At 35.5% G+C, this 15,061-nt stretch overlaps 1 protein-coding gene across 5 annotated transcripts in view; it reads left to right on the top strand.

Annotated features, from left to right (window-relative positions):
- The window catches only part of GRB14 (growth factor receptor bound protein 14), a 175,510-nt gene that overhangs the window by 150,045 nt on the left and 10,404 nt on the right, over positions 1-15,061 (top strand). For 4 of the 5 annotated variants that reach the window (XM_007494274.3, XM_056793964.1, XM_016433668.2 and 1 more), the window contains 3 exons: positions 8,393-8,503; positions 8,705-8,800; positions 13,599-13,679. In XM_007494274.3, coding sequence (XP_007494336.1) covers positions 8,393-8,503; positions 8,705-8,800; positions 13,599-13,679 — 288 coding nt within the window. The remainder of the gene's footprint in view (positions 1-8,392; positions 8,504-8,704; positions 8,801-13,598; positions 13,680-15,061) is intronic. The other variant, XM_016433667.2, reaches the window with a different exon arrangement.

Genomic DNA, 15,061 nt, shown 5'->3' with positions numbered 1-15,061 from the left:
TGCTATGGCTGGGTCAAAGGGTAGATATTCTTTTGTCGCCCTTTGGGCATAGTTCCAAATTGCCCTCCAGAATGGTTGGATCAATTCACAACTCCACCAGCAATGAATTAATGTCCCTACTTTGCCACATCCCCTCCAGCATTCATTACTTTCCTTTGCTGTTATGTTAGCCAATCTGCTAGGTGTGAGGTGATACCTCAGAGTTGTTTTGATTTGCATCTCTCTGATTATAAGAGATGTAGAACACTTCTTCATGTGCTTGTTAATAGTTTTGATTTCTTTATCTGAGAACTGCCTATCCATTTCCCTTGCCCATTTATCAATTGGAGAATGGCTTGATTTTTTGTACAATTGATTTAGCTCATTATAAATATGAGTAATTAAACCTTTGTCAGAGGTTTCTATGAAGATTTTTTCCCAATTTGTTGTTTCCCTTCTGATTTTAGTTATATTGGTTTTGTTTGTACAAAAGCTTTTTAGTTTGATGTAGTCAAAATTATTTATTTTACATTTTGTGATTCTTTCTTTATCTTGCTTGGTTTTAAAGCCTTTCCCCTCCCAAAGGTCTGACATGTATACTATTCTGTGTTTACCTAATTTACTTATGGTTTCCTTCTTTATGTTTAAGTCTCTCACCCATTTTGAATTTATCTTGGTGTAGGGTGTGAGGTGTTGATCTATTCCTAGTCTCTCCCACACTGTCTTCCAATTTTCCCAGCAGTTTTTATCGAATAGTGGATTTTTGTCCCAAAAGCTGGGATCTTTGGGTTTATCGTATACTGTCTTGCTGAGGTCGCTTTCCCCCAGTCTATTCCACTGATCTTCCTTTCTGTTTCTTAGCCAGTACCAAATTGTTTTGATGACTGCTGCTTTGTAATATAGTTTTAGGTCAGGGACTGCAAGACCCCCATCATATGTGTTTTTTTTTCATTATTTCCCTGGATATCCTTGATCTTTTGTTCTTCCAAATGAACTTTGTTATGTTTTTTTCTAAATCAGTGAAGAAGTATTTTGGTAGTTCAATGGGTATGGCACTAAATAGATAAATAAGTTTGGGTAGGATGGTCATTTTTATTATATTGGCTCGTCCTATCCATGAGCAGTTAATGTTTTTCCATTTGTTCAAGTCTAGTTTTAGTTGTGTGGCGAGTGTTTTGTAGTTGTGTTCATATAGTTCCTGTGTTTGTCTTGGGAGATAGATTCCTAGGTATTTTATTTTGTCTAAGGTGATTTTGAATGGGATTTCTCTTTCTAGTTCTTGCTGCTGAGCTGTGTTGAAGATATATAGAAATGCTGATGATTTATGTGGGTTTATTTTATATCCTGCAACTTTGCTAAAGTTGTTGATTATTTCAATTAGCTTTTTGGTTGAATCTCTAGGATTCTTTAAGTAGACCATCATGTCATCCGCAAAGAGTGATAACTTGGTCTCCTCCTTGCCTATTTTGATGCCTTCAATTCCTTTATCTTCTCTAATTGCTACTGCTAGTGTTTCTAGTACAATGTCAAATAGTAGAGGTGATAATGGGCATCCTTGTTTCACTCCTGATCTTATTGGGAATGCATCTAGTTTATCCCCATTGCAGATGATATTAGCTGTTGGTTTTAGTTATATACTGTTTATTATTTTTAGGAATGACCCTTCTATTCCTATGCTTTCTAGTGTTTTTAATAGGAATGGGTATTGTATTTTATCAAAGGCTTTTTCTGCATCTATTGAGATAATCATGTGGTTCTTGCTAGTTTGCTTGTTGATGTGGTCAATTATGTGGATGGTTTTCCTAATGTTGAACCAGCCCTGCATCCCTGGTATGAATCCTACTTGATCATGGTGAATGATCCTTCTGATCACTTGCTGGAGTCTTTTTGCTAGTATCCTATTTAAGATTTTTGCATCTATATTCATTAGGGAGATTGGCCTATAGTTTTCTTTCTCTGTCTTTGACCTGCCTGGTTTTGGAATCAGTACCATGTTTGTGTCGTAAAAGGAGTTTGGTAGAACTCCCTTTTTGCTTATTATGTCAAATAGTTTGTATAGTATTGGGATTAACTGTTCTCTGAATGTTTGATAGAATTCACAGGTGAATCCATCAGGCCCTGGGGATTTTTTCTTAGGAAGTTCTTTGATGGCTTGATGGATTTCAATTTCTGATATGGGATTATTTAAGAATTCTATTTCCTCTTCTGTTAGTCTAGGCAGTTTGTATTTTTGTATATATTCATCCATTTCTCCTAAATTGGTGTATTTATTGCCATATAATTGGGCAAAGTAATTTCTAATGATTGCCTTAATTTCCTCCTCATAGGAGGTGCTGTCCCCCTTTTCATCTTTAATGCTGTGAATTTGCTTTTCTTCCTTCCTTTTTTTAATTAGATTGACCAGTACTTTGTCTATTTTGTTTGTTTTTTCAAAGTACCAGCTTCTTGTCTTATTTATTAAATCAATAGTTCTATCACTTTCGATTTTATTAATTTCTCCCTTAATTTTTAGGATTTCTAATTTGGTTTTCTGCTGGGGGTTTTTAATTTGATCGCTTTCGAGTTTTTTCATTTGCATTTCCAATTGATTGATTTCTGCTCTCCCTTGTTTGTTAATATAAGCTTTCAGGGATATGAATTTGCCTCTGATTACCGCTTTGGCTGCATCCCAAAAGGTTTGAAAGGATGTTTCGCCATTGTCATTTTCCTTGATGAAATTATTAATTGTTTCTATGATTTCTTCTTTAACTAAATGGTTTTGGAGTATCATATTGTTTAATTTCCAATTGGTTTTAGATTTGGTTTTCCATGTACCATTACTAATCATTATTTTTATTGCCTTGTGATCTGAGAAGGCTGCATTCATTATTTCTGCTTTTTTGCATTTGTGTGCTATGTTTCTGTGACCTAATGTATGGTCAATTTTTGTGAATGTGCCATGTGGTGCTGAGAAGAAGGTGTATTCCTTTTTATCCCTATTTATTTTTCTCCATATGTCTATTAATTCTAATTTTTCTAAGATTTCATTCACTTCTTTTACCTCTTTCTTATTTATTTTTTGATTTGATTTATCTAAATTTGATAATGGTTGGTTTAAGTCTCCCACTAGTATGGTTTTATTGTCTATTTCTTCCTTCCATTCTCCTAGTTTCTCCATTAGAAATTTGGGTGCTATATTATTTGGTGCATACATGTTGATTAATGATATTTCCTCGTTGTCTAGAGTCCCTTTTAACAAAATATAATTACCTTCCCTATCCCTTTTGATCAGGTCTATTTTTGCATTGGCTTTATCAGATATCATGATTACCATTCCTGCCTTCTTTCTATCAGTTGAGGCCCAGAAGGTCTTACTCCATCCTTTAATTCTGACCTTGTGGGTGTCAACCCGCCTCATGTGTGTTTCTTGAAGACAACATATGGTAGGGTTTTGGATTCTAATCCATTCTGCTATTCGTCTACGTTTTATGGGTGAGTTCATCCCATTCACGTTCAAAGTTATGATTGTCATTTGTGGACTCCCTGGCATTTTGATTGCCTTCCCTAATTCTAACCTTTTCTTCTTCGGCTCTACCTTTTAGTCCAGTGATTTACTTTGAATCAGTCCCCCTTGTCCCCTCCTTTGATGTTTCCCTTTTTAGTCCCTCCCTTTTTCTTCCCTCCCCCTCCCCCCTCTCTTTCCCTCCCTTTTTGTTCTCCCTCTCCCCCGCCCCCCCTTGGTTTTCCCTTCTCCTTACCCTTGTTGGGTAAGATAGAATTCAAGATCCCAATGGATCTGGATGTTTTTCCCTCTCAGAGTTGATTTCCCTGAGATTGAGGTTTAAGTAACCCCCCCCTCTCTTCCTCTCCTTCTTATAGGAGTTTTCTTCCCCTCCCCTTCCCATGTGAATCTTTGTGTGAGAACCATTATTCTATTTGGTCTTTCTTTACCCCCTATTTATACATTACATTTTCCCCACATGTTAGTATACATAGATTGATATAAATGTAGTCCTTATAGAAGAGAGTTTGAGTAAAAGAAGAAGATAACATTTTTCCCCTTTCCTTAATATTTACCTTTTCAGGTATTCCTTGCTCTTTGATTTTCGCTATCAAACTTTCCACAGAGCTCTGGTCTTTTCTTTGCAAAAAGTTGGAAGTCTTCTATTTTGTTGAATGCCCATACTTTCCCTTGGAAGTATATAGTCAGTTTTGCTGGGTAGCTGATTCTTGGTTGGAGACCCAGCTCTCTTGCCTTTCTGAAGATCATGTTCCATGCCTTACGATCATTCAGAGTAGAACTTGCAAGGTCTTGTGTGACCCTGATTGGCATTCCTTTATATCTAAATTGTCTTTTTCTGGCTTCCTGTAGGATTTTTTCTTTTGTTTGATAGCTTTGGAATTTGGCAATTACATTCCTGGGAGTTGTCTTTTGGGGGTTTAGTGTAGAAGGTGTTCTGTGAGCTCTGTCAGTGGCTGTATTGCCCCCTTGTTCTAGAATCTCTGGGCAATTTTCTTTGATTATATCTTGTATCACCATGTCCAGTTTGGTGTTTATTTCTGGCTTTTCTGGGAGTCCAATTATTCTTAAATTTTCTCTTCTCCCTCTATTTTCCAGATCTATCACCTTGTCGGTGAGATATTTTATGTTCTCTTCTAATTTCTTGGTGTTTTGGCTTTGCTTTATTAGTTCTTGCTTTAAAGCCTGGTTTTCTTTTACAGTTTGGTCAAACTGGTTTTGTAGATGCGTGAATTTCTTTTGCATTATTTCCCACTTTTCCTCCCAGAGGGCTTCCATCTTTTTGGTCATTTCTGATTCAAATTCTTCATGGGTTTGTGGAGAGTTTCTATTTCCTTTGGAAGATTTTGGAAAATTTTCTTGTATATCTTCTTCTATCTGCTCTGTATTTTGTGTTTTGGCTCCATAGAATGTGTCCAAAGCCACCCCTTTCTTCTTATTTTTCTTGGTATTTTGGGGCTTCTGTGCTTCTGTGGAGTTTGCCATATCTGAATGTAGAGGATTAGCTTTTCTTATCTCTGTCTGGTGTTCAGAGGCTTTAGTCCTGGGCAGATGTTGGTTCTATGAGCTTTCCCTGGGTTAAACTGAATATGCCTCACTGGAACTGGAATGGAAGGGTCGGACCACGAGGCCACACTCTCCCCCCGGCTCGCTTTCCGGAAGTTGCCTTCAGAATGGCTGGCCGTGAGGCTGTTTCATTGGCCTGCGGGGGGATGGGCTGCAGCTTCCCCAAGCTCCGAGGGCAAGGACTTTCACTGAGACTTGGATAGCAGGATCCAGCCTGTGAGGCTGTCTTGCCCGCCCTGAGGGTTGCTGTTGTTTCGACCAGCTCTCTGCAGCGGAAGCCCCAGGCAGTAACTTTCACCAGGACTTGGGTAGAAGGCCCTGAGGGTTGTTGTTCTGAGGACCCTGCTCTCTGAGCCGGGCCGGGCTGCGGCTTCCCGGAGCCTTGGACTCTGCGCTCCTACCCCTGAGGTCAGAGTGATCTCGGGTTCTGGCTTTTGAGGGGTGCCGTACCTTTTGAACCGGGTCCAGGTCCAGGAGGAGGGTTCCCAAGGTCTGTGCTGTTGATCGTTTTGAATTTCGGCGCCTTAGGAGCTTATAGTTTGAGATCGGTTGGGAAGGGTTTTCCGGAGATCTGAACTTTAGCTTTCTCTAAGCCGCCATCTTAACCGGAAGTCTTTTGTTTGTTTTTCAAGTGCATTTTTGTCTTTCAACATTAATTTGAAATTGGACTCTACTTATCTAGCACTGGGAAACACTATCACAAACTTAAGATTCTTTTTGTGCTGCTATTTTCAGAGCTTTTTCTGGGGGACTTCATGTTTTGGTGTTTCTTAGGTGGTGTGATTTGGGAGAGGTGTGGTCACTGCTGTCCTCATCTTTACTTTGGTCTTTACCCTGCTCCCTTAAAACACAAGTGTTGGCATTCCTTGGAATTATGACAAGGGCCCATGCTCTCCTGCAGCCACAAGTACTAATCTTCTTCTCTGACTTGGAACTGTGATCAGGGCCCTTGCTCCCTTGTGAATGACCACAAATGCCTTTTTCCACCTTTGAACCGTGACTTAGAAGTGTGTATGGGAATAATTGTCCATCCCTGCCAGGTGAATCCAGTACCAGCAAAGGCTCCCTTATAATAAATATCTTGTTGGCCAGTTGTCCAGCTTCCTTACGGTCTCTGGGTTGAGAACTCTTGAAGTTATTGCTGCCCCCTCCATTTTAGTAGCTAGTTCTAAAGCTCTTGGTTGGAGCTGCCTTTTCTTTCTGGGTTGACTCCCATCCTTCTGTTATAGACTCTTTCTGTAGGTACCCTAAATTGTCTTAGGCTAGAAAAATATCTCACTCTGACCTTTTGTTGTCTCTGCCACTCCAAAATGTGATTTAAGGAATTCTTTCAAAGTTATTTGGAGGAGAATGTTGAGATTGAACTGTTTCTAATCTACCATCTTGTCTATACCCTCTTAGTCATAGGGTATTTGAGTTAGATAAAAAATTTAGAGATTATCAAGTCCTCTACACTGATTAAAAGTATAAAAAGCAAATGTAATCTTAGTCTTCATTAAGAGAAGTACTGTATTTAGAACAAGAAAAGTGTCAGCTTTGCTACAGTGTATCTTGGACAGACTACTGCTGGACTATCATGTTTGTTTCTAATTTGAATAATACTTGGAGGAAGAAAACCAGAATGGGGAAGGATCTTGAAGTCATGTCATGCCATTTTAAGAAATTTTGAGGAGAGATGTAGAGAAGACATAACTACTTCTACCTTCAAGGATTTAAGTGATTAGATATACATGGGATTAACCTTAAACTTTATGTTTATCCTTAAAGGGAAGAACTTGGAGCAATGGGTTGAAGTTACAGTGCTTGAGGCAGATCTCATTTCTACATTCAAAAAAATTCTCTAGCAATGACAACCCTCCAGAAGACTATTGGGTCACCTCAGAATGTAGTAGATTACTTCTCATTTGGAAGTCTCATAACTTTATGGTTTTACAATATACTAATAAAGTAAGGGTCAGAGATGATCAGTGTCATGGTAAGGTCAAACAGAATGGCATAGTTGTGGCTGAAATTCTTATATCCTGACTTCCATCCTACTTTTCTTGCCGTTGTTTTCTGCATGTTTCCTTGCTTATATAGCCTTAAGAGATATAGCCTCTTAGAAATAGAAGAGCTTGGACCATCTCTGATTAAACTTTAAAGCAAGAACTCTAGCACAACCCTGTGTTATTAACCTATTAGAGAAGCAAAATGACCTAGTAATTTCCCATGACCACATACTAAATATCATTGATTTCCTAGGGAAGAGATAATCAAGATTCTGCTTTGCCTTTAAAAAACAGACATAGTTCAGTGTCCACTAATTTAATATATAGTTCTATAGCTCACATTGATGCTGTGTAGAGTGTGTGATTTTGTAGCTAAATGTAACAGTTGGTAAATTGAGAAAGAAGCTGGAGCCATTATGTTCACTCTCTTGTGAAGGTCTTTATTTTTTGTTTGTTTATTAGCTGCTGTTTGAGATTGTCAACTGTCTTAAGTGCTTTTGTTATGTAAGAAACATTAGAAAAACAAGGCAGGGAAGAAAATCAGGCCAGTTTGGTTATCTTCTTTCCTTTCAGTAGGTCTAAGGTAGAGAGTTACTATGACATTGGCAAAGTTGTAGTTTACTTGATAGGCAAAATTTTTTTTCAGGTATCAATAATAGATTTTTAATTTGTGGATGCAATAGGTTTTTTCTTTGATATATTCTTAGGTTCTTTTAAATAGGGCAGGAGTAGAAGGATTATTTGATGCACCATCTTAGCTTTTTTGCATTGGCCATGAGATCCCTTTGGCAGCCTAGCAAAAAATACAGACTGTTTATCAAATGGATATTTTTTAATGCATAAAGTGAAATGTCCAGGATTAAAGGGGAAACTTTCTATAAAGTAAAAATGTATTTTTTTTCATTATTAAAGTTCATGGGCCCCTTGAAATTGACTTTTGACACCCACTTAAGCCTTGATTAAATGATACATTGACTTTGGTCTTAAAATTATTTTAATTTGTTTTTGATTACATGTAGAAATAATTTTTGACAATTGCTTTCTGCCATTTTACAATTCAGATTCTCCCTCCCCTTCTGGTTGTAAATAATCTGATTTATGTTATGCCAGTGCTTTTATGCAATACATATTTCCTTATTGCTTATGCCATGAGACACATATCATATATCATATGTATAATTTATCATTTTATTGTTGTTTGTTTGTTTTGCTTTGGTGGCATTAGGGTTGGATTTTGTTCTTAACCTTCTGATATTTTAAGATTTGGCTTCCATAGTACAAAATAGGCAATTATATTAGGGGAAAAAAGTTTTGAATAATCCAAGATTAGTAAAAATGTTTCCATTTCATTCCCTTTTAGGAACCACGGCATTTACAGTTTTTCAGTGAATTTGGCAGTAGTGATATTTATGTGTCATTGGCAGGCAAAAAGACCCATGGAGCCCCAGCAAACTATGGATTCTGTTTAAAGGTACAGGCTTACTATTTTAATAGATGCATAAAAGCAAGCCACAGCGTTTTTAGGTAAGCTTTAGTTTCTTTTAACTTTTTCTTAAGAAAAAAATAAAGAAGCAGCTTTCTCATAAATAGGAGAATTTTAGTGGCTTTTATTTCAACAGGTGTTACCTTCAAGATATGCATTAATGCTAAACAATGTGCTGTGGCCTTCTAGCCTAACAAAGCAGGAGGGAGCCGAGACCTGAAACTGCTCTATGCAGATGAAGAGCAGAGTAGGACGTGCTGGGTGACAGCGATTAGATTGCTTAAGGTACTTTATTCTTGTCAAATAGTTATTCCTTATGAAGGAGAGAAATTTTCCAACATTGAATGTTATCAAAAGATAGAGGCTTTATCTGTGTGTTTGTGTATGTGTGTGTGTATATACAGGAGGGAAAAGAAAATCATCTGTACACATTTTTAAACTGTAAGAGTTTAATTAGAATATAAAAACTTCAAGTTTATCCTTTCTTAAGACTATTATATTTAAGACCATTTTGATTTATTTCTGCCTGAAATGAATACAACACAAATAATGGTAATCTTTAGCATTGTAACATTTTCATGATAAAATAGCATCTGTCTTTAGAGACCTTCTTCTTCAATTATAAAAATGTTACTAATATTACAGATGATGGTCATCTATTTATAAAATGTACCCTGCTAGTATTATATGTTTTAGATTTCTAATTATTAGAAAAAATTCGGGGGCTTCAAGTTCCCTTCTAGCTCTAAAATGATAATTTCTTCAAATCTTTAGTAAATTTTGATTTGATCTGTATTTGTACTACATAAGAATTATTATGGCAAGGAAGACAGTTCTTAAACTTTTCAGTTTGTGTAGAACTCCTTTGGAGGTCTTGAAGAAGTCTTTTAGTTGAATATACACACTGGGGAGAGGGTCTAGAAACAACATTCAAATGATGGCTATAGCATCACTTGGATACAAGTAAGTTTAATGCAGATTTAAAATTGTTCACCATATCTTAACAAAGATCCTTATTTTAGGGGTAATGACATAGATGACTTAAACTTAAAAAAATAGAACTTTTACTTTCCATCTTAGAATTGATGTTAAGTATGGCTTCCAAGGCAGAAGACCGATAAAGGCTATGGATTAAGTTACTTGCCCAGGGTCACGCAGCTAGCAAGTGTCTGAGGCCTGATATGAACCCAGAACCTCCTGTCTTCAGTCCTAGCTCCCTATCCAGGAAAGTTGAGGATCCTTTTTTTTTTTTTTTGCATTCTGCTAGTTGATTTTAAAAAATTGTTATTAGCACCTTTGACTCTGTGACCTTGAAAAGTCACTTAACCTCTGTGCTCCAAACAACTCTAAATCCTAAACATTACAAAGTAGCTGCAGATCTGCATTGGTAGGAGGAATATACTGTATAGCTCACTTCTGATTTGTGCAATTAATAAATCCATGTGAAGTGATAACATTATTAGAATTCACACTCTATATTATTAATGGGCTGGATCACTTACCATATATTACATAATTATAACTTCAAATTGTTCAAATCTGGTCTTAGACACCAGCCTTGTGACTGGGTAAGACACCTAATCTTGTTTGCCTCAGTTTCTTATCTATAAATTGAGTTGGAAAAGGAAATGGGAAGCCACTCTAGTATCTCTGCCAAGAAATCTTCAAAAGGGGTCACAAAGAGTTGGATATGACTGATCTAACTGAATAACAACAAAATATTCAAATAATATGGATTTGAATAAGGTGACAACTTTATGGAATTCATTCCAAATAATCAGGTGATATTTAATATATTTATTTATTGTTTATAAATTAGGTATTGAGGGTTAAAACTAAAATTCTTTTAAAAACTGAAAAAACATAGGATAAAGAATGCATGACTAAGCAACAGCTCATAAGAAAAAGATCTAGGAGGCTTAATAAACTGTAAGTTCATGATGAGTTAGCAATGTGATATGAAAGCCAAAAAATTGCAGTCCTTTTTTGGCTGTAATAATAGAATCATATCATTGTGAACAAGAGAAAGGTGGTTCCACAGTGCTCAAATGTGGGAGTCACCATTTAGTGAGAACATTGTTAGTGTGTATCATGTCTAGTGGAAGACAACCATGATGGTGGGGGGACTAGAAACTGAATCACTGTGGCATCTTTGGAGTAGACATCAAGCTCATAGAAAAAATCTTATGGCATTCTAGGCCACTCAGGTATCAGTTTAAAATAGCACCATGAAGATAACATTGATGGGGAATTTTTCTTCCATTTAGATTTTGTATAGGACATCTTCTATGATACTGGAAGGCACCAGGATATCACCTAGCAGCCTAGACAAGAAAAGAAAAATCAATTTAATGATAAATAAATATTATCCAGAACATGACATACTTTTCTGATAGCCTGATGATTGAGTTAGTTTATTAGTAGTACATCTATTTTGGGTAGACACCAAGGATGGATTATCATTGAGGCCCTAGAACTAAATAAATGGATTCCATTTGGAAATTTTTGTTGCTCTTTAAGTAATTCCAATGTGCTCCCGGTCATGAACACATACTTAACAAGTAGTGTTATAGTAATATGTGGATGCAAATCTTGGAATGTTACAATCTTAGACTATAAATTTCAAATGACCCAGATGATAATAAAAAGGTATATGATGAGTAGAAGTAGACTGTAACCTAATTGAGGGAATGGCTTTTATTGACTCATACACAAGAAACCATTTTAGCCCCATGACTCTCATCAAAATATAATCAGGAGACATGCGTGAATACAAAAGGAAATAGGTGAATCATCTCATTAAACAAAGGGTAACATAGCATATTACCCTGCTCATAAGTTGCATTGGCATCTATAAAATATGAAAAGACCCAAAGGACAAGGCATTGGGTAGATGTTCAGAACATTTGCAAGAATCTTTTTTGAATGAGAAGGCATGTTTAAATTGAGATATGCACCTTTGAAGGTATATAGCCACAAACATGAGCTCCCATGATCATTTTTATTAAAAAAAATCAGAGAATTGAAGATTGAAAAAGGAATTCAGTGGAGATTTATAAATGAAGGTGTTTATCTGTATGTGATAAAAAAAACTTCAAAAAAGTTATCTTTTTTCTTTGATCTAAAAGTATTGGTGCATGCAATATATGTTTTCCATTTTTGAAGCAAATATGCATACATATGTGTATGTATCTTTTTAAGAGGGAAGTAGTTCTTCTGAATATTTTGAAATATTTCCAACAGTATATATCCTGAGGGTGAAGTTTGCATTCCACCATATCCTGTCTTTCTTTTAGGGAAATTATGGTTCTTTGCAAAGAAGAGGAGGGAGGGTTCTTTGCAGGGAGCAAAAAGAAATCTTGTCCAACTGATGTTTCAAATAAAGTAGAATAAGCCTAAAGGAGCAGCCCCCAGTTTCAAGAAACAACTATTTAAGGACAACTTTGTGGAATGTAGTTGCATTTTTCATGTATCTCAAACCATAATACCAATTGTACTCTAAATCAGAGATTCTTAACTCTTTTGTGTATGTCATGGTATTCTTAGTGAAACCTTTGGATCCCTTTGCATAATAATTTTTAAAATACACAAAAGAAAGTATATAGGATTGCAAAGGAAACCAATTATGTTGAAAAACAGTTCTCTAAATGTAATATATATGTATATACTTATAGGTTTATATGCATATACACACATGTATATATGCACAAATATAAATTTAAAAATATATTTATACATATAAAATACATTTAATACTTACAAATAAATATATATAAAGTTTGTGTATATGTACACATATAAATTTCCTAGACTTCAGTTAAGAATCTCTGCTTTTGATTGACTTCCTAAGTATTTTCTTGCTGCTTGATTATTTGTTGTGTTAATACCCACAGGATGAATAATGTAAAGAGTAATGTTAAAAGTAAGTTACTGGGGTATCTGGGTTGCTAAAGTGGATTGAGAGCCAGGCCTAGAAACAGGGGGTCCTGTGTTCAAATCTGTCCTTAGATGTTTCCTAGCTGTATGACCCTGGACAAGTCACTTAACCCCCACTGCCTAACCCTAACCACTCTTCTGTCTGGGAACCAATGCACAGTATTCATCCTAAGCTGGAAGGTGGAAGTTAAAAAAAAGTTTTTTTTAAAGAAAGTATCTTATTCTTACAGCCCCATATTGTGTTTTTTTTTTCTCTTTTGTGGTTGAATATAGTATGCTTTTGCCACTTCCCTACTTCTTTCTTTGAATGCCTAGAATTTAAAGCAAAAAATGACAAAAACAACTTAATACTGTTGAACTCACCAACATTTTTATTTTTCCAAAAAAAATTGCCTATTACCCATAAAAACAGGGCTGCAGGGGTCATGGCTATGTGAGAATTTGTGAAATAAGCTAGTAGGGACCTTGATTCACTCTTCTAAATCCTGTGATCCTCTGTCTTAAGGAATCTTCTAAAGGTATAGCTTGGTCCTAATTAGCACAAATAATGAATCCTGTGAAGTGGTCATGCTATTTCCATTGGAATGGAACCAGGTACCATATTTTACATAATTGTAATTAGTGCAAATTCAACTATATGCAGCTATTTCACGGGATTCCTTATTAGAAAAATGGATTTTTTCCATGTCCCATGGAATCTTAAAAGATTTGAGAACAATCTGTGTAGCAAAATTTAAGCAGAAATGTTGTGATCTAATAATTTGTCCAAGTAGGTTTCCCAAATGGCAAACAGGTTGCTTCACTAAATAGAAGATTTTTTTTGAAGTTTAAATAAGTAAGGTAGAAACTATTTTCTGTGATCTTTGGAAACTTGAGTTTTGGGGAGATGGAGCCTTGCACTAGATTACATTCCATAGTATTTCTTTTCTTTTCTTAACACAACTCAATTCCATTTTTTTCTTTAACAAAGCCTCTGATTTTTGTTTAGATTTTCAGAAGTTTTTTTTTAAATTAAAAGTGTACAAGCCCAAAGGTATATGTTAAAGTCACAAGTAAAATATGAACACCAAATTTTTGTATGACAAGGGCATTTCTTATCTATAATTTATGGTATGAAAGTGATGAAAATATTAATTTCTCTTTACAGTATGGGATGCAGCTGTACCAGAATTATATGCATCCATGTCCAGGGAGAAGTAGTTGCAGCTCTCAGAATATGTCACCTATTGTAAGTACTTTATCAGTGGACTAAATTTGTACTTTTCTTTAATATGTTGAGCTTCAGTTTGGTATTCTAAATTATGCTGCTTCCTTGGGAAGAAATAATGAAGTCATGTTTTATTTTCTGTTCTCTAGACTTATCACAGAAAGCTTATGTGATGAAATCCGTTGATTATGTATTGTATTTTACTTTGTTAATGATTTATAATTTATTTTTATGGTTTTATTAATGCCTTTTGATTTTACATATTATTTCTTGATATCTACTATTCCTGTTTAACCCTTATTTATTCCTTTCAAGTTCATTGAATCTGTAGTTATGTTTCTGAGATGCATAATTGTTGACTTATCTGAGAAAAGTTATTTTAAATATAGCTCTCAGTAGTGAAGTCACAGAACCTTTTCCTCTATAATTCAGATAATATTAATTTCATGAGTGAATTGGTTGGATTGTGATAGATTGAATATTCAAATTTAGCCAATAGTTTGGACCTGTAGGTCATGACACTTTTTAACTCTTGGCTCATGACCTGACCCAACAACATATTTATAAAATGACAAATGCAGATTATCTTCTAGAAAAAACATGAATGGCAATGTAAGATTAGTATATGAATTATAGGACCCTGCCTCCCTGATCCAGTATAAATATATTTATTGGTTTATGCATTACAGTGTGGGGTCCTTTAAAATATGTCATGATACAAATACCTATTTCTTTTCCTTAAGATCTGACTTTAATTTCCTGTATATTAATTCAAGAAACACATTCCTATACTTTAAACATATAGTGTGCTCTCTTGGAGGTACTACATAATGATAAATATATTTTAGAATTTAGTTTTCTATCCTAGTGTAACAAATAGGTTAACTTGCATTTTTGAAACCTGCATTTGCACTTGGATTTAAAATATTCTCTTCATGGCTGTGCCCAAGGAAAGAACATTTACCCTACGTGTAATGTAGCAGTTGAAATGCTCAGTTCTAGGAATGAGGCATGAAATAATGTTGATTAGAAAGCTTGATAGACTATATAGGAAAAGAGCTCCAAAGCAGTTAGTGATGTTACTTTAAGTTACAGAAGAGTAAGTTTCCATCATAGTATGGTTCTGCCTACAAACCACAAACTAAGAGCTACAATATCTTGTTGAATTTTATAAAAGTGACCACTTTAAAATGAACATTTTGCAAATAACTTGACCACTTATCCTTGTATTTGAATTACTGTCCAATGAAAAGTAGATTTGTGTGTTTGAGGGTTATTGTATTTTTGTGATGTCTGGAGAATGTAGTGTAGAGAAGCATGTTGGGTAGCCCCTTTGGTTCATGGGTCTGGATGGTGGTCACATTAAGATAAGAAGGCATTAGTGAATTGTAATCTGTATCATT

This window comes from Monodelphis domestica, chromosome 4 (assembly GCF_027887165.1).
Source record: "Monodelphis domestica isolate mMonDom1 chromosome 4, mMonDom1.pri, whole genome shotgun sequence".
NCBI lineage: Eukaryota > Metazoa > Chordata > Mammalia > Didelphimorphia > Didelphidae > Monodelphis > Monodelphis domestica.
Note: the sequence above shows the minus strand (reverse complement) of the source record. Positions and strands in the feature narration are given on the sequence as shown.